General features: G+C 34.4%; 1 protein-coding gene across 1 annotated transcript in view; it reads right to left on the bottom strand.

The window, feature by feature from the left end:
* Positions 1–24,171, bottom strand: part of PCDH15 (protocadherin related 15) — a 782,416-nt gene that overhangs the window by 108,939 nt on the left and 649,306 nt on the right. Inside the window, exon 26 of the mRNA XM_045842279.1 lies at positions 22,732–22,872. Coding sequence (XP_045698235.1) covers positions 22,732–22,872 — 141 coding nt within the window. The remainder of the gene's footprint in view (positions 1–22,731; positions 22,873–24,171) is intronic.

The raw sequence follows: 24,171 nt of genomic DNA, 5'->3' as shown, positions 1-24,171 counted from the left end.
AAAAGTGTCTGATCTAAATGCTTTCTGTACATTATTTAAATTTATTCCCATAAAACACAGTGTAATTATTTATCGACATTTTATTGATGAAAATAGTAGGGTTTAGAGAGATTAAACAATGTGTCTAAGATTAAATGACTAGGAAGATTCAAACCCAAACCTCTGATAGCATACATCCTTAATCATTTCACTTTATGGCTTTCATTCATTTTGGGTAATTTTTAAAATCTAATGTAATCCAGTGTGTTTAGATATACTTCTATGCCTAAAACACAAGAAGAACTATCATTTCACTGGGAAATTTCTAAATTTTATAAGTGCTCTGGAGTATGAGAATATAGAATGATAAAGTAGAACCATAGAAAGTAAACCTACTTCTCAAGTGCAACAGGAAAATGGTTGAGAACTATGTAGATAATCTGGTTTAAAATTAAAACTGCTCAATGGAAGTGATTCTATATACCTCTATTAAAAATATCCTTAATTCTTACTTCATGGGAACTTGAAGCAAAGAAGAAACACCACAGATCCAAAATGAGAAATCTCTTTTTATGTAATTCAGTAATTTTTGAATGATTTTGGACAAGAACAAATGACTACTTTCTCACCTATAACCTGTTGAAAACAATAAAATTCTTGTGGTGATTAAATGTTATAATAAACAGGTATGTAATTATCATCATGAAAATTTAAAAAATTATAGCTGATGTCCACAAAAATTAAAAGTTATTTTGGAATACATGTTATGTCAAAATATTTGCATAGTGAGTAAACTATCTAAAAGTTTATACTAGAGTACTTATATATACTATATATGTATATATTTGGGTAAGTATATATGAAATAATAAGATCCTGATACAGAGCTCCTAAAACCTCTTGTAATCAGGGGTGCTAGGAGAACATTTTGTTCTGACATTAACCTGTGAATGCAGGTCCTAATACATAGCTTTTAAGACTTTTGTAATTTCCCAAGTGTAGGAACATTTGCTACCAAGTTCCTAAATCCTTGGGAATCCTTAGGAATGTCTTTTGTTCCGATGAGGTGACTCTTGTTGGGCTTCACGATGGGCTTTGGTCACCAGAAAGAACAAGCCATGATTCCAACCTTGGTATCTTCAGATCTACATTCTCCCAAGAGGGAAAAATAGCTGGATACAGAATTAATAATTGATTATGCCTCTGGTGTGAAGCCTTTATAAAAATACCTAAAATAGAAAATTTGGAGAGCTTCCAGATTGGTGAACACGTCCACCGATCAGGAGGTTGATGCACCTGAACTCCACGGGAACAGAAATTCCTGAAGTGGGGCCCTTCCAGATCTAGGCCTATGTATCTCTTCATCTGTATGCTTCATTGTATTCTTTACAAACTCCCTTATTTCTCTGAGGCATTTTAGCACTGACTGAATCCAAGAAAAGGGGTCATGGGAATCTCTGGTTTGCAGCCAAATCAGACAGAAGTTGTGTCCTGAGGACCTACATACAATTTTTGATTTGCATCTGAAGTGGGAGACAGTCTTGTGGGACTGAACTTTAACCTTGTGGGGTCTGTGCTACTCTGCTTACTATCAGAACGGAATTAAATTGTAGGACACCCAGCTGATGTTGCAGAGAATTGCTTGATGCATGGCAGACCCAGTCTCAGGAGTGTTATAAGTGTGGTAGTAGTGTGACAGTAATGGAGAAACACGCAGGACTGTGTTTTTCCTACATAACACATATTAGGATACTGACAAGCTTATTTGATTATTATAATACAGCCTCTGAAAAGAGAAAAAATGCACTTAATGTACACAATGTTACTTGGTAGCTGAATTTATCCTTTTTTGGTGTAAGGACAGCTTTAAAAATTTTTATGAAAATTTTGACTATATTTCTAAAAAATTACTAGTAGGAATATAAGTAAAGAAGTTTCATTTTAAAGCATTCATGGGCTCTGAGGACTCATTAAGAACTTCTACTTTCAAATGCTACTTGTACAACAAGCTTGATTTTCAGTAATACGGGAAGAGATAAATAAATTATATATCCACATGAAATATTAAATAATCATTAAAACTGTGTTTCAAAGAATATCTAATGACATAAAAATATTTCTGATATAACTCTAAGTGAGAAGGAAAAGCCTAATATTGAAAACTAGAAATGCAGGATCCAAATCCTGTGTTTGTGCATGTGAGTGTGTAACCCCGGGAGAAAAAGCTAAAAAGGAAGCATGCAAATCTCTAAAACATTCAAAAGTATAGCATTAGAATTACTTTCTTTATTCATTTTCTTAATATTATGTAATGATCATACTTTTATAATTAAGAAAATTAATGTTAAATATTTTGAAAGATGGAGACCCTGGCTGGCATAGCTCAGTGGATTGAGCGTGGGCTGCGAACCAAAGCATCACAGGTTCGATTCCCAGTCAGGGCACATGCCTGGGTTGCAGGCCATGGCCCCCAGCAACTGCACATTGATGTTTCTCTCTCTCTTTCTCCCTCCCTTCCCCCTCTAAAAATAAATAAATAAAATTTAAAAAATTTAAGAAAAATAAATATTTTGAAAGATGGAAAAGACAAAACAAGTTATAAGCCATAATATACAAAAATGAAGTATCTTGAAATAAACTTCACTGGTTCCTTCTTCTGCTGATACTAGTTACTCATATATTTCCCCCCTAAAATAAAAGTAATTTGCCTACTAGTTTGCTTATTTGTTGGTAAGAAGATATTTCTCCAAGCATATGTGATTTTCTTGTGAAGATTTAACTAAAAAGTAATGACTACAGAGAAGTAAGCCTGCAAAACACAATTTTTCATCTGCATATCTTTGCTTCATTTATTGGTCATCTGGTATACTGCATATTTAATAATTAGGTTCTTGGAGAAATCTTAGAAGGAACACAAGCTGTATCAGTTTAACTACAACTACTTAGCTCAGTGGACATGCTAAATTTAGTCTTTAGAAAGTACTTAACAAATTTTGGTCAAATAGGGGGTCATAGTTCTTGCAATTTGTCATTAAATGTAAGGATTATCTTTAATATTCCCAAAATTTCTGAGAGTAAAAAAAAAAATATATAGTAGCAACACAAGTTTGTAAACTTTCAGAAGTTCAAGCAAATCACTATTCTAATTTTCAAGCATTAACCACAGTGAAATGGATGTTACATTTTCATTATGATAAAAAGTGAAATCGAGCACTATGACTTTTAAGTAATATACCACTCCTCTACACCCGTCCCCACACTTCTCACCTATTTTAGTAAAGTGCATTTGGATCCTAGTTGATTTTTGAAAAGGTAAAGTAGAATATTTTTTATTTGTTTCTCTAACATCACTTCTTCCCATATTTTGAACATAGAACTCGTATTTTTCTCTATGTGCTTTTAGTGAAACTGACAATCACAGTGCTCTGCACACCACCCTTGGCCAAGTGCACGCGTATATCTCCTCAGACCCTATTCAGATTCTCTCCTCAGACCCTCGTGCTGATTGCCAGCTCCTTTAGGTGCATGATTGCAGCTGTCTTGAAAAGCACTGTTTTGGATTTCTAACTAACATTGCTAAAGCTTACCTGATTTTTTTTTTTATCCTTCTGTAGATCCTATTAGCTTTTCCTTTCTGCAAACCCTCAAGTATTCTTCTTAAGATCTGTTTAGCATAAGTCAGTTAGAAATGATTCCCATTGCTTCCAACCAAATAACCATTTCAAGTGCAGCTGGGCATGACCAACTGAATTCATATCAGAGTACCAGGGCCATATCTCCCCACCTATAGAAAGAGTTTGCATATTCCTTCCCAAGGTACCAAAGATATTATAAGATGCAAATTTTCCATTTAATGTTGTTAAAACTTAATCAAGTACTATATTTTGCATCTTTTCCTCTTTGCAACATGAAAGATTACATTGCTCTGACCATTCTCTTTGGAAAAAATGTCTGTGGTTTTGTTCATACATTGTCTGATTGTCAGTTAAGATCCGGGAACTCAAATTTAAAAACTCCAAAAGATGGTATGACTGTTTCTCTAACATGTCTCAATCTACAACAACTGGCTATGTGAAGAAGTTAAAGAGAAACATGTGGAATCCTATACACAATAATTTAGAGGAGTAGATAAAACATTTTAATATGTGATTGCTATATTTTGAGTGTCCCTCAAGCACATCACAGCTGGTAATAATAATAAAGACTAGTAATAATAATTATAATACTTTTTAATTGGGTGCTTTGTTAAGCTTTTTGCAGGCATCATTTTGCTTAAAATTCTCAAACACTCTAAGAGGTACAATAATATTTACCCTGATATAATGTTGAGGATTCTAGAGCTTAGAGAGGTTAGTAAAGATCAAAATTGTATGCGGAACCCAGGCCAGACTGTAACCAAATTCAGAAATATTAATACATTGTGTTAAATTTTTAAGTACATGCCATTTCTCTGATGTTCTATGAAGGTAATTTTGAGTTGAGCTGTTTCACTGGTAAATAATCTGAATTATAACAGTTTTCTTAACAAATATTTTTTACAAAATTTCCTGTAACTTCTTGTCCTGTTTCTCACATAGATCTTAGCGTTTATGGAATACCATCAGTGGGAACCTTTTTATTAATTGAATTGAGTTAATGGACTGGCTAGATTATCCAACTGTCTTGTGCATTTTAATAAAACATAAACAGCAATTTCTATCAAGACGTCTTTCTTTAAAAGATTTTATTTATTTGTCTTTAGAGAGAGGGGAAGGGAGGGAGAAAGAAAGGGAGAGAAACATCAATCAGTTGCCTCTCATAGACCAAACCTGCAACCCAGTCCTGTGCCCTGATTAGTAACTGAACCAGTGGCCTTCTGCTTTGTGGGGTAACACCCAACCGACTGAGCCACACAGTTGGGACTGTATCAAGGAATCTTGATAGACAGCATATGCTATAAACAAATAACTGAAAACAGACTTTGAAAATTGAAAGTGACAGTATTTAAAGAATGGTTTTCTTTAAATTATTTGCAATTATTTTCAAGGTCTTACACAGGGGACTAATTAGGTATAAGATACCAAGGGAGGGGTGGAGAAACAGGAACAAGATTAATTAACTGAATTTATAAAAGTTCCTGGGGATAAAATAATGAATTAGCTTTGGAAGAAGAAGTGACTACTAGACTTATGTTTTAAATAATGATTAAACAGAATGACAAACCAAGTTCATGTTTCTTATTTCTGAAACATAAAATTCTTATGCATTTATGTTTATCATAAATTAAACTGAAATGCATGTCTCATAAAATATAAAAATTAAAAAATCAAGGGATATTTAAGAACACACTAAATTTTAAGTTTTCTATTATATAGATAAAACCAAGAAATCCTTTACCTCCTATAATTTCCCTGCTTTCTTTCGCATACAAGTCTTCTCTCTTTGACAGTAACAGTAGATACTATGGGACACGACTGTCATTGAAAATGTTTTTTTTTAGTTGTAAATTTTCTCAAACATCAGTAAGGTTTGATGGTTTCACTATCTTCTACCTCTCCTGAAACTCCTCCTCTCCCTTGCTAACAGGCCATCATTACGCATATTTTACTCCTTTTTCTCACAGCTGCTTTAGTGGCTGTTTCCTGCTCTCATTCACTAAATGAAGGGCTTCTTCAAATTCAATCTCTTGCTCTTCTCTCTTGTAAGTATCTTGGAGAGACAGGGTTAGATAGTCTTGGAGTCATTACTGGTGATTTTCCTTTTGTGACAGATAAGTAAATCAATCATTGGATCTGTGTTAGCTCAATGAATCTTAACTGCCTCTCCTTGATATAAGGCTGCTTAGGTTCATCAATCTGCTTTTGGCCTTGTTTCCTTGACCAGGAAGTTCCCATTGTTACAATGTCCATGAATCCTTTCAAAATTCCCTTTAAACATGTGGAGTAGTAATACTTTAAGTCTGCTGCTTTTAGCCACTTTAATGGTGTGTTCAGGTATGAACAAATTATTTTCTTCTTTCTGTGGGTATGAAAGATGTTTTATTTCATTTGATGACTTTCTGCCTGATTTACCCAATTAAAACTTATTTTACATTTATACCACATGACACTAGTAACCCTTCATATAATAATACCTTGGATTAAGTAATTATTTTGTATGATTTCTTTCAAAATCTATATGCTTAATCTTGAACATCATTCAAATGATCAGTTCCTTATTTCCAACTATTTTCTAGATTTAATTTGTTATCCAGGACCAAAAGTATAAAATTATCTTGTTTCATTCTTTTCTCTTCATGGCCCGTCATCAAGTTTTATCAACTTTTCTTTTGTATCCTATATTTCCCCATATTCATATCTTTTATATAAATTATCATGACTCTACATAATTGTAACTAAGAACACTAACATTAGTTTAACAGTAATAATAATTACAAGAGGACCCATAAAGCCTTTACCAACCCATATAATTAAGGATAAGTGATATTTCATCTCAGTATTAAGACAGCATTATCCCATTATCCTATGCGTTCACTCTCTCTGTCCCTCTGTCTCTGTCTCTGTCTCTGTCTCTCTCTCTCTCTCTCTCTCTCTCTCTCTCTCTCTCTCTCTATATATATATATATATATATATATATATATAGAAGAATGCAGTATGTTATGTTATTTGGTCATATGTCAAGCATTTTATTATCACTTAATATGTTTACGTTTAATCTCATAAAATATCTTTGCAAATGTAATACAATTCACAATCACTGAGATAAATTATAAAATTATGCTTCTATAATTAGTCCCAATCAAAACTACATAAATTTTGTTCAAAGTGAATCATAAGAAGATCTAAGGGTAAGTACAATATGATTTTTTAATATACATAATAAATGTAAAAAATGTAAAGTCCCATAGAGCATTAGATAACACAGTAGCATTTCTTTAATATAAAACTGATCAGAGCATGGCATGGTGCTATGGAAAATGTAATTTTGTTTCTACCTTCTAAATTCTTCTGGCTGGGCTAATAATGAAATTAACATGAGACATATTCACAGAAGAAAAGTGACCAAATTTCTTTTATATATACATGTATGGGGGTTCCTAGGAATATAAGATAATGAAGCTAGATTGAGCAATTAAGACTGAGATGCCCTCTTGAGCTCAGGAGAATGGGGGGCTTTGTGTTTGGGACTTCAAAGGGCAGGAAGGCAATTCACATGGAGCTGAAACTAAATATTTGGTAACAAATGGTTGCAGGGCCATCTTTAACAATGGGACACTAAGAGAAATTTGATCAAATGAGCCTTGTGAGCTTCCTCCCTATCACACCTAGTTCATATTGAACTATAGCTATTTGTGATAATAGCACCCTTCCTGGAGCACGTGCTTTATATACATTTGCTTAGGTAGTTAGGGAGAAAGTCAAAGATTTTTCCAGAATCTTTCCTTTCTTAAAAATAACCAGCTGCAAATAATCAATATCCCCAAATACATATTTCTGAGTGTCAAATTTTCAGCACCAAACATAATTTATTAGGCTAATTCTCTACTGTACAAGGAAAAGAATATTTTTTCTTAAAATGGTTTTGTTTTAAGAGTATGTTCTCCATCTCCATCCAGACTGTTTTCTATACTATTTTCTCCTTCAGGATCTACGTCAAACGTTATCTTCTCTGAAATCACCCACATAGTAGCTGTGTTCCTGTGATAGAAATTTGGCAATATAAAATTGGATAATAGTAGTATACCCTTGCCTCTGAGAACTCATAAGTCAGATGTTCTTGTTCCTCATATTACAGGGATAATGGGTGATTAAGAAAAGTTTCAAAGATGAGATGGCTTTTATATTGAGACTTGTAATATAGGAGTTTATCTGGAAAATAAGGAAGGGAGGACATTTCAGAAAAAATAGTGCAAGCAAAAATAGCAAGGTACTCTTATTCCTTGAGATCAAGTAAAAACAACCCAATATAGAAATTGAGAAACATAGTGACCTAGAAAATGACAACTAGGATCAAGAACTCCTTAAATTTAAGAAAATGAAAATTTCTGAGGTTTCATCTTATCATCCCTTCTGTGTGGTACTTTCTCCCATACTTTTTTCTGTTATTTAAATACATTAAAATTTATTTTTGTCTACTTAATGGGACATTGTTTTTCTTACCATAATCAACCAGAAAAGTTCAGCTGCTTGTTAAGGCTTGTCAAAATAGAATATGTCACTAAGAATAAAGAATATTCACTTTCAGTTTGTTTTAAGAGGTAAAAACAAATAAGTCAACCTAAGAGCTAACTGAATCTTTAGCAAAATACAAAAAACACTAGAGCTGACTTACTTTATATACCAGATTTTAAAACAAGAGACAGAAGAGAGCCAACACTGCACTCATAAACAATTTGAAGAATTAATGCATTTAGGAGAAAATTCTGATAATTTTCTTTCACAATTTTAATAGCTAAAATGAATTTTATGCTTATGTTATCCAGACAGTGACTTTCATTCTCCATTTCTGGAAATGTTCATATTTCTCTAATGCATATGATTTAACAAGGTTCACTTCTTCTGTGCATGGACCTATGTGTATTTAATAAGGCAGAGCTTGCCTTTATTGAAATGAGGCTTCGTTATTAATCAAATGTTTGCTGCTCTCAGAAACAAAACATAAAGTTGCAAAAATATCTGTGAGCCAGTCAATGATCTCTATTTTGAATCCGGATTTAAATTCAGGACAAAATAGCTAAGAAAAAATTAAATTGTTAACTATATTAAACAGAAGTTCCTAAGAATGGGAAAATATCTCCTTGATTTAGGCTCCAAATCTTAGTCTAAGGTATATGAATTAAAAAGAACCATTTTATGCATTGCTTGACTCTTAAATATTTTAATTTTAATTGCACTTGGAAGCAATAAAAATGTTTTCTTCATGAAACATGATTTTTCCCATCACATTACACATAAAGAGTTATATATTATAATCTATACTGTGATTAAGACTGGCTAATCACACATCATTGTCATCAGTTTAACAAATCAGTTTTGGGGTCAATGAGAGAACATTGCCTCAATGTATTTAGTTTTAGAAATGTGTTAATAAAACTCCCTGATCATTTTAATATTGCATTTCCATGCAGAGCTGTTTTCTACAATTGAATAATTTTCTTGGACAAATACATTTTTACTATATTAGAAATGTATTTGTTTCAACTGTGTGTTTAAATAAGTTGTCTAGACTATTTAAGACAAAAAATATCATAATGGGCATTATGGTATCAGTTTTCATAAAGTAGTCTCTAATTTTTTAAAGTAGGAAAGTATGACTAGAGAGCATTATGCTAAGTGAAATAAGCCAGGCGGTAAAAGACAAATATCCTATGATCTCACCTATAAATGGAATCTAATGAACAAAGCAAACAAGGAAGAAAAATATAACCAGAGACACTGAAATAAAGAACAAACTGACAATAACCTGGGGGGTGGGGATAATGGGGGAAAGAAAGGGAAGCCTCATCAAGGAAGGTATATAAAGGACCCAGGGACAAAGAGAGCTTGGGGGAAGGTTGAATGTGGGGGGTGGATGTGGGTAGGATGGGGGAGAGTAATGGGAGGGAAATGAGCACAACTGTAATTTAACATTAAAAAAATAAAAATAAATAAATTTCCTGAGTATGCATTGGTAAAAAAAAAAAATGAAGTAAGAAAGTATGAATAGAATTTTTAAAACCATGGCCATATACAGGGTTTGGCAAAAGTAGATATACAGTTTTGAGTACATAATTCATTGTTAATTCTCATATTGTTGTTTATTAATTATTGTATTATAATTGTAAACCTACTTTTGTTCACTACTGTAATTATAGTGTAAATACAAGGTTTTGAATATACCTGAGATTTTAAACTGAAAAAATGACACGTGACACATTGCAATGTTATTGTTATTACCCAAGTTATATGAGGAATGCCCTTGTAAGTCAGTTAATCACAAGTAAAGAAAAGAGTCATCAGCATTATTTGTCCCAAACTTCCTGTTTGGAACTAGAAAAGCCAAGAAAATGAAATGTATTGTAAGCTGTACCCTAAAGTAAAGCCATAAAATGAAATCAATAGCATTTGAGTTGCTATATCACCAGTTTAAGTTTTATCTTAATTGTTAATTTATTCCTGATTGAAAGGCTATTTATTGAATCAACACACAATGACATTATTTGTAGAAAGTTATGAGTGTTTTCTTCCACATTTAAAGATAACACAGAGAAACAGACAACAGGATGGGGATAAGCAGAGGGAAAGGGAGGGCTGGGGGGATGTGGGGGCAGGTCAAGGGGAGATAAATGGGGACAAAAAGAGTCTTAACTTCAGGTGGTGAGTGCATGATGCCCTGTGCAGATGATGTTTTACTGAGTTGTACACTTGAAACCTGTAAGTTTTATGAACCACTGTCTCCCCAATATATTTGATAGAATTATAAAAAAGATAATTATAATTTTACCATAAAAGAAAAAACTGCACTTCAATTGTAGCATTCCATAAATCAAACTGAACTACGAAGTTGCATATTATTGCTGTTGTTCTATATAAAAATAGAATGTAGATGATGTGTGGCAGTAATTTTGATACAAGTTTCTGTGGAGTTCTCCTTAACATAGATTTTTTGACGCTTTTTTGGGATTAATAATATTCTCTTCTAAACCATGGAGACACTGAGTTGGTCTGGGAAGACAGAGATCATAGACAGGAAAAAAAGAGGATGCATAATTTTGAAATAATATATTGGAAACATTAATGCATTCACATTTTCCTTTCATTCATAAAGATAATTATTTTATCAAAAATAATAGTAAAAGACAGGAAACTGTACTTGAACAACAATTAAATTATAAAATAAATAAAATACAATAATACAATACAATAAAATAAAATGAAATAAAATAAAATAAAATCAGTCAGTAGGGGAGCCAAAAAAGAAAATATGAATCCCTGGCAGAAAGGGAAGAGCAGGACAAAAAGAAAAACTGGAAAATGCAGAATCTGGAGGACCAGAGAGTTTGTGGTGAAGGAGGACTGAAAAATCAACACTTTTAGTTGTATTGGAGGGAGAGGAATCCTCCAAAGCTTTTCAGAGTCTCTATAACATCAAACAGTGGGAGGCCACTCTTAAGTATATTTCCATGATTAAAACAGTTTATTGGCTCCATCTGTTGTAATGACTACCTAAATTACCGCGATGAAGAGGAGACAGGTCTGCCGTGGTACAGGGATTATGGGTGGTATATGTACTGCATATCTGCATACACTTAGCCCAGTATTCAAATCCTCTCCTGATCTGGCCTTAACTTTCCAGGCTCACTCATTCATTGGACTAAATCTTCATTGCATATATTGATGTGTTATGTGTTTTAGACTATTGAGATATATCGATAAATACAGACAAATACACACAACTTATCCTCATGTAGCTAAAATTCATTACAAATATTTCGACTACAATCTGCCTTTCAGCCACAATGAAATGGTATGCTTAATATAGACCTACAGAATATAATTATAAAAGTTATTTTTTCTTTTCTGTTATGCTTTCTATACCGCTGATTTGAGGTAATCTTCCTCTGCTATTGACAGCTCAAGAAATCCTATGACTTCTCAAAAGATGGTTCTAGTTAATAGAAAGTACTATGATCATAATAAGTTTTAACAATAAACTATTGCTAGTTTAATATATTAATTAATACTTGAAATTTCATTTCATGATAAAACCTTTTCTCCCTTCCCAGTTAAGATGTATTTCTGGAAACTCTCCTGCCTTTAGAAAAGAGGTTGTAAAAGAATTCTTTTTTGTCTATTAAATACCTCCTTGCCTATTTACTGGCAGCTGTGTTCTTTTCAACCCTCTGGCTGCTATCATCTGGTGTTGGTGATTGAGGAAGCAGAAAGATTGACAAGGCAGTCAGGAAATTTGCAGCTTAAGTCGTACCAGTGTGAAATGATTGAACACTCGTTGGGTCAGATGAAGGTTCAAAACAGACATTGTCAATAAGCAAACTGTCACTTTCAGCATAGGCGTGCTCTCCTGCAATAACTTGATTTTGGCAGTACATTTCAATTGATTCTATTGTCACATCAGTAGAAATTCAGCAGTCCATCTCCAGCTTTTGCTTTTTGCATTCTCATCACTGCTCCAGATGACCCTACTAAACAGGATCCACAAACACTAGCATTCTCATGTGTCTCAAATCTGGACCTTGGCTTACATTCACAAGCTCTTGGCCTGAGTAATTCTATGAGAACAGGCTTATCTTAATGTAGCTGTAATTCCCCCCTGTGCTCCAGCCATCATAAGTGCCTTTCAGTTCTATAGTTTACCCTTGGGGCAGGTCTCAGAGATTAACCCACTGTGCCCCCTCAAAAAGGGAACACAGTGGTCTTACTCTAGTTGCCAACACTACATTGGAGATAGAAGAATATATAGTCCCACAACGCTCTTTTTCTGCGAATGAGCATGTTGTGAAACAGAATACAAATAAAACCTTACGACTTTTCTCCCACAGGACTATTTCACACAAAATCATTTCTAAATCTATTTACTTGACCTTCTTCTTTATTCTGTTTGAGAGTAAGAGTTGTTGCAATGGCTTGTTGTGCAGCGTATGCTTATTTTCAATATCTTTGATAATCTCTATTTCTTTGTAATTTTAGGTCTATTGTATCATGGTACTTTGGTTTAAACTTCTAATTTAATACTTATTTTTCATCATTTCTAATATATGCTTCCTATGTTTGAAACTGTCCTTTCAAAACTTTTCTATTCATTCTTATGAATACAGATCAAAGGCCATCCCATCTGCAAAGTCTCCTCTAATCGCTCGTGTGTTGGTTGTCACTCTTCTGTACCACACTCCAGTGTATACTACCCCCAGCCTTCTCTGTAGGCCCTGAACCAAGAGTTGACGATGTGCTAAGCCTAGATAGAGTATGTCAAATGGAAAACAATAAGATAAAAGATATATCATGTGTGCGACATATTGGTAAATATTTTATCCCTATTGCTTTTATTTTAGTGCTGCTGTCAAGAGCTAGTAGACCAAAACTGGTTCACTTTTCTCTCTATGTTTATTTATCAACTCTTGGGAAAATTTTGCTCTTTAAAAATGTTTTCTATTAATTTTAGTTATTTTATTCATAATTCACTCATTTGATCATAGATTTATTATAGTACCCACTACTTCTACAAGTGATTAAATCAGTTAAGAGATAAAAACCAGTTAAGAAAGGGAAACATGTCTCTAGGAAACTTATGTAAAAAAATCTAAAGCATTTGACTGAAAACTTAATCTTAGCTTAGTAACAGCTAACACAAAGTGAAAATCAGAGATGACAAAGCTCCCAAATTCATCAACTGTGAAATAATTTCACTGACTAAACAAATATTTCAAACATCCTTGGATTCAAATATGTATTTAAGGATTTGAGGAATTTTATTTAAGTGACAGTGTAATGTTTGCATCTCGTAAAATCCCCGTTCATTACAAACAGACTGAGACAGCCAGACACTGGGAGGCGGAGTACCCTGGGCAGTTTGCACTTCCATACAACTGGACTGAGGTCGTGGTGCCCTGACTGTGTTTTACCTGGGACACAGGTCTGTTCACGCAGCTGTGAAAAGTGAGATAATGTTTGCAGGACTGCCTCATGTAGTCCAGGAATGTACCATATTCCTCTTTATTCCTTCCTATGAAAGTGGCAGAGTCTCTACACCCCGAGGTCTTCCGTGCTGCACTCTAGGCATGTGCAGGTTGTACCTGGCCTTACGTTTTGCCTGAAAGTTTAGAGAGTTGTGCCACTATGCTCACTGCTATGCTGATACTCCTGATAATACTTGTGTTCTGAGTAATGAGGTCTTTTTTCTTCAGACCCAGGAGTCATTTGTGTTTTATCAACATGCATTGACCTTTAGTGGGCTCAAGAGGTTTTTATGGAAGTTTTCTTGCTTCTGGATATTCTCCTCACTATCAATTTTACTTAATATTGTAGCATCAAATAAAAAACCAATGGATAATATATACAGCGTTGTAGGGTTAACATCCAAATCACAGAAACAAAATCTCTGTAATATGAGCAAATGTGATGACAACAACTGCTTGTAAGGAAGTTCAGGAAAGAATAAGGGTTTCTGCTGGTCATGAGAGCTTGTAAACCTCAAAGTTGGTCAAAAGCACTCAATGGAAAAGTTATGAAGCTAATATGAAAGTGGTAGTAGGACTAAACTCCATGTTAAGAAGCAAACACTGAGAGTGCAATAGAAAATGACCAGGACAGACACAACAGGGGCAAAGAAAAAGAAACTTCTCCAATTAAAGTTGAAATACAGAAAAAAAGCAGCAAGCAGAGTTCTAAAAGTAAAATGATACTTATTAACATTTTATGAAAATAAGTAAAGCAGGAATTCTAGAGCTGTAAATTAGAAAACTACCCTACTCCATCTTAGCTTTTTAAGAGTATGGCAAAACTAATTTTATTTAATCATGAAAGATAGTCAAGGACCACAGTCAAAGCCACTAAGTAAAAAGTGAGTAGCAAGCAAAATAATGACTCTAAAAAAAGAAGGCATTTAAAAAAATATTAAAACTGTACCTTTAGTATTTTGAAAGAAGCTAAATAATTCATGAGGCAAGAGAAGCTATGAAGAAAAACACCCATCAGAATTAGAAAAACTCATCAATAAAAAAATAGTTTAAATGAGATGAATAAAGATATTACAAAGATTAGGCTAAAAGTGATATAAAAGAAGGTTGATCACTTATAGGAGTCTCCTATGATGAAAAAACAAATTAATAAAACAGAGAAAGTGATGAAATCTAAAATTTAAGAAAACTTTCCTGAAATAAGACTTGAATGGATATACTATAAAATGCAGAAATTCCTCAGAAGAGCCAACATGGAGATATATTAAATAAAACTATTGGATTTTACAGAGAAAGAGTAAATTCTTTTGATATTCAAATTAAGACCAATGCCAATTTGAATAAAAACCAGTTTGTTATTTCACCTTTTGACAGTAATGCTTCATGGAAGAAAAAGAATGGAGTAAAATATTTAAGTCAAAGAAAAAAATGCATGAGGCAAGGCTTTTATATGTAGCCAAACTTATGTTCAATTCTAAGGGCCTCACCTCAGATAAACTTCAAGTAATACATATGGACATAGGGAATGGTGATCCTACCGGCCTTCTCTGAGGAGTCTACTGAGAACAAGCTGCAGGTAACTGTATAACTATTAGTATTAATAAGGATAAATCAATATGACATTAAATTAGATATGTGAGGAATGGAAGAGATAAAGCCAAAGCACTGCTCATGGTAAGAGATATACAAACAGCAGTCCCCTAAAACGGAGGCTAAGTGTATTATATTACATAAGCATTAGAACAAGGTCAGCAAACCACAGCCCCTTGGTCAGTCCAGCTGACAGCCTGTTTCAGGGGTAAAATTTTATAAAAGGGCAGTCACAGCCATTTTTGCTCTACTGGAGTATAGCCGACCTCTTTGTTACATATTGTCTCTTTCTCTTCCTAAACTACAACAGCAGAACTGTGATTTTCAACAGCAACCACATGGTCTACGAAACCAATATATTTAACTCAGTAATCACATTTGGACAGTGAAAGTGAAGCAACTTATTATTGTGAAATCCAGTGAATAAATGGAAAGAAACATACTTTCTTTTGTCCTGCCTTTACTACAGAAGCAGAGCCTTAGGGTACCCAGATATTAGATATGGAGAATTTTCTCTGTATAGAAATATTTTGGCTAATAAATGTAGATCAAATGAAAGGAACAGACTAATAGATAGAAAATGACTAAGAGAGGCTGCTACTATGACAAAAGGAGAGGCCAGCCAAAGCAACTTGGTGTGCCTAGTTAAGAAATAGTGAACACAGGAGTTACCTCTTACCTGTGGGTTCACTTTCTGAGATTTCAGTAACCCATGCCCAACTATAGTTTGAAATGTTTTGTACAAAACTCCGGAAACAATTCAATAAACAATTTATAACTATTTTAATCGCATGTCCGAGTAGTACGGTGAAATCCCTAGGTCTCATTCCATCCCACCCACGACCTGAATCATCCCTTTGTCCAGTGTTCCCACACCATATACACTGCACACATCATCGCTTAGCTGTCTGGTTATCAGATCCATTGTTGCAGTACTGCAGGGCTTGTGTCCGAGTCACCCTTGTTTTACTTTATAATGGCCCCCAGACACTGATGGCCCTAAGGGTACTGATGCTGGCAATAGGATATACCCAAGAGAAGCTGTAAAGTGCTTCTTTCAAGTGAGAAGGTAAAAGTTTCAACTTAAGGAAAGAAAAAAAAATCACATGCTGGGCTTGCTACAACACATGAGATAAAAACAAACCTGCTATCCATGAAATTGTGCAGAAGGAAAAACAAACTCCTGCTAGTTTTGCTGTTGCACCTCAATCTGCAAAAGTTAGGGCCAGCATGTGTGATGAGTGCTTGGTTAAGATGGAGAGGCACTGAGTTTGTGGGTGGGAGATATGAACAGAGAGCGTGTTCCGAATGACAGCAACATCTTATGCCAGGAAGCACTGAGTCTATATGCCTCCTGGCACAAGGGATCCCCTGAAATGAGTGACCACATTCACGTAACTTTCATTAGTGTATTGATACAATTGTTCTATTTTACTATTAGCTATTGTTGTTAATTTTTACTGTGTCTAATATACAAATTAAACTTTTTCATAGTAATGTATATATAGAAAAAATCACAGTACATGTAGGGTTTAGTGCTGTCCAGAGGGTTAAGAAACTACTGGGGCTTCAAATGTATCTCCTGAGGATAAGGGGAGGCTAACATGTCATGTCACTGTGTTACTTATAGTTTATTTCTAAAATAAACAAACAAAAAATACAAAAAAATCCCCAAACCCTGAATCTAACCAGGACTCCAGATCTAACTACTAATTTTTAGGAGATAAAGGAGACAGAGAAAAATATGAAATGATCCATTGAAAATAGTCATCAAAACTCAGACTTCAGATACCTGTTTTTTTAACAAATAAATATTATTTATAATATTATGGTGAGTAAAAATGAGTGACAGTGGTGAAGCCTATACATTACAAGGGACTCACAAAACATTCAACCAATTGCAATGTGTGGATCTTATTTAGATCCTGACAGGAATAAAATTTTAATATGAATATTAACTGGATATTTGTTAATTGGGGAGAGTAATAATGACATTGTAAAAAGTTTTAATGCTGTACTTATCTTTCAGAGGTACATATTGGAATATTTACAGATGAATTATTATGTTTCTGCCCTGTTTCAAAGTAATAGAGTGAGAGAGCAATTGGTAGTTGATACAGTGAGGTTCATTATAATAGTCTCTTTTATTTATGTTTGAAGTGTTCTATATTAAAAGATTAAACTGTTTTAAATACAAATTTTGGAAATGAGTTCTAAAATTTTTCTATTTCATTATTAATTTGCATTTAAATATTAAATCTACTTATAAGATAGTTGTAAAACTTACCTTGAAAATAACTTCATTAGCGATTTTTTGATAAAGAAGTCAAAATAAAATATTTCTTTAATGAATTCAATTTATTCTGTTTATCCCTATTCATTTGATATGTGGTAGAGCTAAAGACCACAGGGCAGCTAATTCTGAAGAAGGGATGAACTTTTAAACAACTAATTAATTAACCTTAATTTACATAATGATCTTATTTGCATAGGAAATGGCTAGGAATGCATTAAAAGTCATTAATAAATGAAATGTGTTAGAAATACATGAGTTTGTATTTCACACTCAGGAGGTGAATGTAGTCATGAAATGTTAATAACAATATTCAAGAATCAGGCATTAAACAAACTAAGATTTAGCTTTTAGGCTTCATGCATTTCTAAAAAGATAATTCATGAACTTGCTACTCAGTCTTACCTCTACATGCCTACTAGGGCACATACAAGCACACGTGTCTGCATTAGGTAAACTATTACTAGCCTTACTTAAATTTCTATTCAAACTACAGTAATGAGAGCTAGTTGTATTGTACTCACATATAAAAACTAAATATAACTCCTAGAAATCAGAGCTATTGCTTGAAGAATGCCAAGTTCTACAACCTAGTTATCAAAATTTTCTTTCTACGTCTAATTGCTCATTTGTTTTAAAAAAAAGTTGACAAATACAATTTTCAATGTACTCACACATTTAGAATAACATAGGTTACACTATGTAATTTAGACCTGCCCTAACATTTCTACTCCAGGTTTGTCAGTTAGATTTACAGTTTGAAGCACACCACAACATTTTGTAAAAATATAATTACCTGCAGTTTAAAAACTTTGAAAACTCTAAGAACTGGTTTGCTATTTTTACACAATTTAATTCTGTAAGTGATGCATATTCATTAGATAACTTAATCCCTTTAATTCCACAGACATCCTGTGTATAACTCAGTGTTTTAGATGATTTGGTTGTACCTGTACAGCCCTTGACACGTAATCAGTAAGTGAGGTTTGAAGCAAATGAAAGGAGTGCTTTATTTTTTTGTGATTATCAATTGCTGAACTGAGAAAGTAAATTCTGTAATACATCTTTTGACTTTTATTCCCATCTCACTCTCTTTCTCTTCTAACACCTGGGCTCTCACTCTCTGACATTCATTTTGTAAGTGTGTGCAGCTCTGCCCTGGTCACATGCTCTCCTCTTTTTCCCTCTTTCCTTTAACAAAACGCTGATGGAGTGCTAGGATGTCTAGGACCAGCCCCAGAGCACCAGATTGATATTTCAGGCCCTGTTTCCCTCTTCTGAGACTCCATTCCACTAATGGTTAAATTAAATTTGGTTCTCCTGGTTTTTTAAAAAATTTAAATTTGGTTCTCCTGGGATTTTTTTAAAATCTAGAAGTAGATTTTAAAAATCTAGAAAAATCTAAAATATAAAAATCTAGAAGTAGATTTTAAAAAAAGTTGATGTGACTGTAAAAGAAATGATGGGTTGCTAAAGTAAAAAGGAGTTTTCACTTCAGTGGATAGACAAAAACAGCATTTATTCATTATTGGTAACACCTCTCAGAATCTGTGATGGCCCCCTTCACAAATGGGTTTTACTTGCTTCTCTGTGTGGGTAAACTATACAACACTGAAAGGCTGAAGACAGATTTTGGAGTCAAAAGATGTGAGCCTAACTCTTGAACTTTTCATTTACTGACAAATATTATTTTTAGAAAATCACTTAATCTTTCTTCAGCATGTCTTTATAAAATGAAGCTAATAATTCTTATTTCTTAGAAATTAGATAAAATTATTTTCTACAGATGCAACATATAAATTATGACAATTGTTGTCATTAATATTAAGATGTGTTTTCCTCAACCCTAAGAAAATGTAAGTACCAGAAGCCACACAACTCAGGAATGTCTAGTGATAATGCGATCATTAACAGTATACCGCATTCCAGACTGTTAGCCAGAACCTCACAGTGGCGTGAGAATAATGTTTATTATCTAACAGATAATGATGGTTTTTTGCAACATTGTACACAGAAGTTGAAAATAGTGAGTTATTGTCTTAGCAGTTCAGGAGTATGAAATCACTCTATAATTGTCAAGTATTTGAAATTAAAGTAAATAGGCAAGCACCTCTGAGAATTAATGATCTTTGTGCATTCTTCACTGAAAACTTTTAGACATGGATTTCATTAAAAATAAGCAAAGTTTAGTCACAATGGTGGCATAAGTAAATATGTAACTCAGAACCTCCCCAAAGCACAGAATTACAACTAAATTACAGAACAACCACCATTCAGATCACCTGAAATCTAGCTGAAAAGAAGTCCTGTCACTAAGGATATAAAGAAGAAGCCACACTAAGACTGGTAGCAGGAGCGGGGATATGGAAAGAGGTGTTCACACATGTGTGTGTGGTGGTTAAAAATCAGGAGGGATATCTCTGCAGTGGGAGTCCCCCCTGAGGAGTGAGAGATCCTTGCTCCATATCAGAACCTCCAGCCCAGGGTTCTTCTAGTGCTGGGAAGAGAAGTTTGCATAACTTCTGGCTGTGAAAACCAGCGGGGACTGTGACAGAGTGAGATGGAGGGCTTTGGAGTCACAGGAGAATACTTCTGCTTAATTGAACTCCCTCTCTCAGAGCTCCAGCACTGGGGCAGCTGCTTAAAAGGCACCATGGACATACAGAGAGGAACTGAATTGTCTGCTATCAGAGCAAGAGCGAGAGGGACAGCTTTCTTCCAGACAGAATTGCTGAGCCCTCCTTCAACAGAGCCTGGCAGGCAGGTGGGGGCCATATCTGAGTTTCCATCAACCAGGCTAACACTGTTTGCCCTGCCCTGGTGATTCCCTGAGATCTCACCCCACTGAATTTTCAGATGAACCCAAGCCATTGCTAGTGGCTTTTTCATGCAACTGGCCTCTCCTGTCTCATGCTTCAGATTTCCGAAAATCTCTCTAACAAGTAGCATCTGGCCTCTGTGTACCACATACCTCTTGCTAAAGTGGCCTCAGGCACAGCACTAGTTGGACCCAGTCTCGATTTACAGATTGGCCTACCCTGAGCACCTCCTAGCCCAGCATAAACAATAGCCATCTGTAGACTCCTTTGTAGCTCATGCTGAGAGGCCCCTGGCAGGCTGACCTTGCACCTCCAGGGAAGCTCCAGAGCCAGTGCATCTGGTGGACAGCTTCAGACCAGTCTAGACTACAATGCAACCACATGCACAAAGGGCACAATAAAGGGGTGGATTTGGTGGGCACCAAAGCTCCACTGAAGCAAGTCCTATTCCATGGAGTTAGTCTCTGCACAGCAGCTCCTATGCTGTAGTCACAGCTGGTCTTCATACTAGATTGACCTGGGAGTCAATCACTCCCACTGATATGCAAACAACAATCAAAACTCAACTACAACAGCATAGTGCACGCAGCCCACACAGAAGATGCACCAAAGCACCCAGGTCAGGTGACCACAGAGGTTGCACCCGTGAGCCCTACAGGACACCGACTACATAAGGCCACTCTAGCAAATACAAAAGGGGTAGCAGCTCTAATACACAGAAACAAATACCAGAAAATAGCCAAAATGAGGAGACAAAGAAACATGTTCATAATAAAAAGAATAGGAGAAAGTTCCAGAAAAAGAACTAAGTAAAATGGAGGCGAGTAAACTACTAGATACAGAGTTAAAAACAATGGTTATAAGCATGCTCAAGGAACTCAGTGATAACATCAGCAGCATAAAGAAGGACGTGGAAACCATAAAAGAGATCTAGTCAGAAATGAAGGATACACTGAACAAAATGTAGAATAAATTACAGGGAATTAAGAGTAGAGTAAATAAAGCAGAGAACCAAATCATCTATTTCAAATATAAAGAGGTGGAAAACTCTCAATCAGGACAACAAAAAGAAAAAAATAATCCAAAAATGAGGACAGATAAGGAGCCTCTAGGACAACTTCAAGCGCACCAATATTTGCATCAAGAGAAAAGCAGTTAGTTACCTACAAGGGAGTTCCCATAAAACTGTCAACTGATTTCTCAACAGAAACTCTGTAGGCCAGAAGAGATTGGCACAAAATTGTGTGTTGAAAAGCAAGGACCTACAACCAAGATGACTCTACCTAGCAAAGCTGTCATTTAAAATCAAAGGACAGATAAAGAGTTTCCCAGAAAAGAAAAAGCTAGAAGAGTTCATCACCAACAAACCAGTGTAGCATGAAATATTAAAAGGTCTTCATGAAGAAAAAAAACAAAAATTAAAAATATGAATAACAAAATGGCAATAAATACATATCTATCAACAACTACTTTAAATGAGAATGGGTTAAATATTCCAATCAAAAGACATATGGTGACTGAAAGGATAACAAAACAGGATCTTCACATATGGGTTCGTCTGTTCGTCTGCAACAGACGAACTTCAGATTGAAAAACACCCACACACTGAAAGTAAAGGGATGAAAAAAAGATATTCATGAAAATGGAAACAAAATCACACAACATTAAAATTAAGGTAGCAATACTTACACCAGACAAAATAGATTTTAAAACAAAGGTTATAACAAGAGACAAAGAAAGACCATACAGCAATACTACTTCTGGGTATTTATTCACAGAAAATCAAAACATTAAATCAAAAAGACATATTCACCCATATATTTATTGACAACAGCCAAGATATAGAAGCAACCTAAGTCTCCATAAATAAATGAATAGATAAATGAGTGGTACACATAGATGATGGAATATGATTCAGCCATGAAAAGAAGGATATTTTGCCAACTGCTACAACATAAATGGACCTTGGGGTATTGTGCTGAGTGAACAGAGAAGGACAGATGCCAGATGATGTCACTTATATGTGGAGTCTCAAAAACAAAATATACAAGTAGAACAGACACAGACTCATAGATACAGAGAACATTTTGACAGTTGCCAGATAAAAGAGAGATTGGGGGGATGGGTGAAAAAGGTGAAGGGACTGAGAAGTACGAATTGGTAGTTACAGAATAGTCACAGGGATGTAAAGTATAGCACAGAGAATACAGTCAACTATATATGCTTCGGAGGGGTACTTGAGTTATTGAGGTGATCACTTCATAAGTTAGAGAAATGTCTAATCATGGGGATGTATGCTTGAAACTAATACAACATTGTATGTCAACTGTGATTTAAAAATTAAAAAGAATTTAAATGAGCAGAAACACCATAAATTTATTTTAAATAACATAACTTACTTTTCGAAGGGACTCGGAGGTTGGCAAGGACCACTTCCAGGGAATCAGCTTGGACTCGCAGTACATAGCTCGTTCTTGTTTCGTAGTCCAGGGGGGCATTCACGTAGATAACACCTGTGACGTTATTAATTCCAAACTTGTCTAGAATCAAAACACAATTTCTGGGTCATTTATTTCACACTACAAGGAAAAAATCGTTTTCTTCAAAAGCCACTGTGATTTCAAAAACACATTTATAGTGGTAGTAATACATAAAAGGGACAAGAAGCTGGCTTTTGGAAACTGTTTTATCTCTGTGAAAACTTTGTTCTAGTAATTATTAACATCAGTGTTCCCCTAATTATATGCCTTTAAATTCTAGGTTTTTTTTTTTTTTTGAGATTCTCCTGGGAATGATTGTTTCTGTGATCAATTACATTGGGGAGCATTTTATACTATACGCCTCACACTAGATTCAGATGGTTTTCTACCATACTAAAAACTTTCAGAAATTCTGTTTTAAAGAAACCCACTGAATTTTGTTTAACCAAGTATTTTATAATCTTATTAAATTATTACACTTTTTATGATTTAATGCATCTTATTATCCTGTAGATTTAGTGTTCTGCTAAGAACACCTAAGGAAAAACAGATAGTTTAATATGTTGGTCATTTTGAAAATATGGTTTATTATTCTAAATGACTTAAAATGCTTTGCTCTGATGTCCTTTGTTAAATGAATTTGCTCATTTAACATATGAGTGAAGAGCAGGGAACTTTGCTAAACTGTAGAATATTCTACCTCTTGTACTCATATTTTTCTCTTTAGTTTTCTGAACAGCATTTATTACCATCTAAATACTACATATTTATCAGCTGATTAATTTTCATTGTCTATCTCTTCTTATTGATGATTAATAAATATTTGTCAAAAAGTAATAAATATATGTTAAATAAATAAATAGTAAAAATAGTCATTGTGGGGGAAAGAGGGTAGTAAGTGGAGCCCCTTTTCTGTCTTCAAAGAGAAGTATTGACTGAATTACAGAAACACATAGCAGAACAGAACAAGAAATCACAGCTTTAGTAAGACGCTGAAGTTGAAGGAAAAAAGAAGTTTAGTAACAAGATTTATGGAGGAGTCAGGGAAACAAAGAAGAAAACAGTAAGTATGATGTTGAGTACTTGCTTTAGGGCCAGCGATTTCTTGTTTGGTGAAATACTTGAAAAAGTCCTGTGTACTTTCCATGAAAACTGCTCAACAGCATTAACATTAATTCACTTATCACATGTTTATTATTCATGTATTTATTACATATATTAACTATTTTGACTACCAGGCCATCTGGTTCATCAAAAGGAAAAACAGAGAACAATTAACTTATGGAATTGGTGAAACAAAAAATGGGTGATAAACACTGAGCTACAGACTTATTCCTAGAGGCTCAAAACCCATTCTAA

Source organism: Phyllostomus hastatus, unplaced genomic scaffold, assembly GCF_019186645.2.
Source record: "Phyllostomus hastatus isolate PE091 unplaced genomic scaffold, TTU_PhHast_1.1 phas_contig_38, whole genome shotgun sequence".
Taxonomy (NCBI): Eukaryota; Metazoa; Chordata; class Mammalia; order Chiroptera; family Phyllostomidae; genus Phyllostomus; species Phyllostomus hastatus.
Note: the sequence above shows the minus strand (reverse complement) of the source record. Positions and strands in the feature narration are given on the sequence as shown.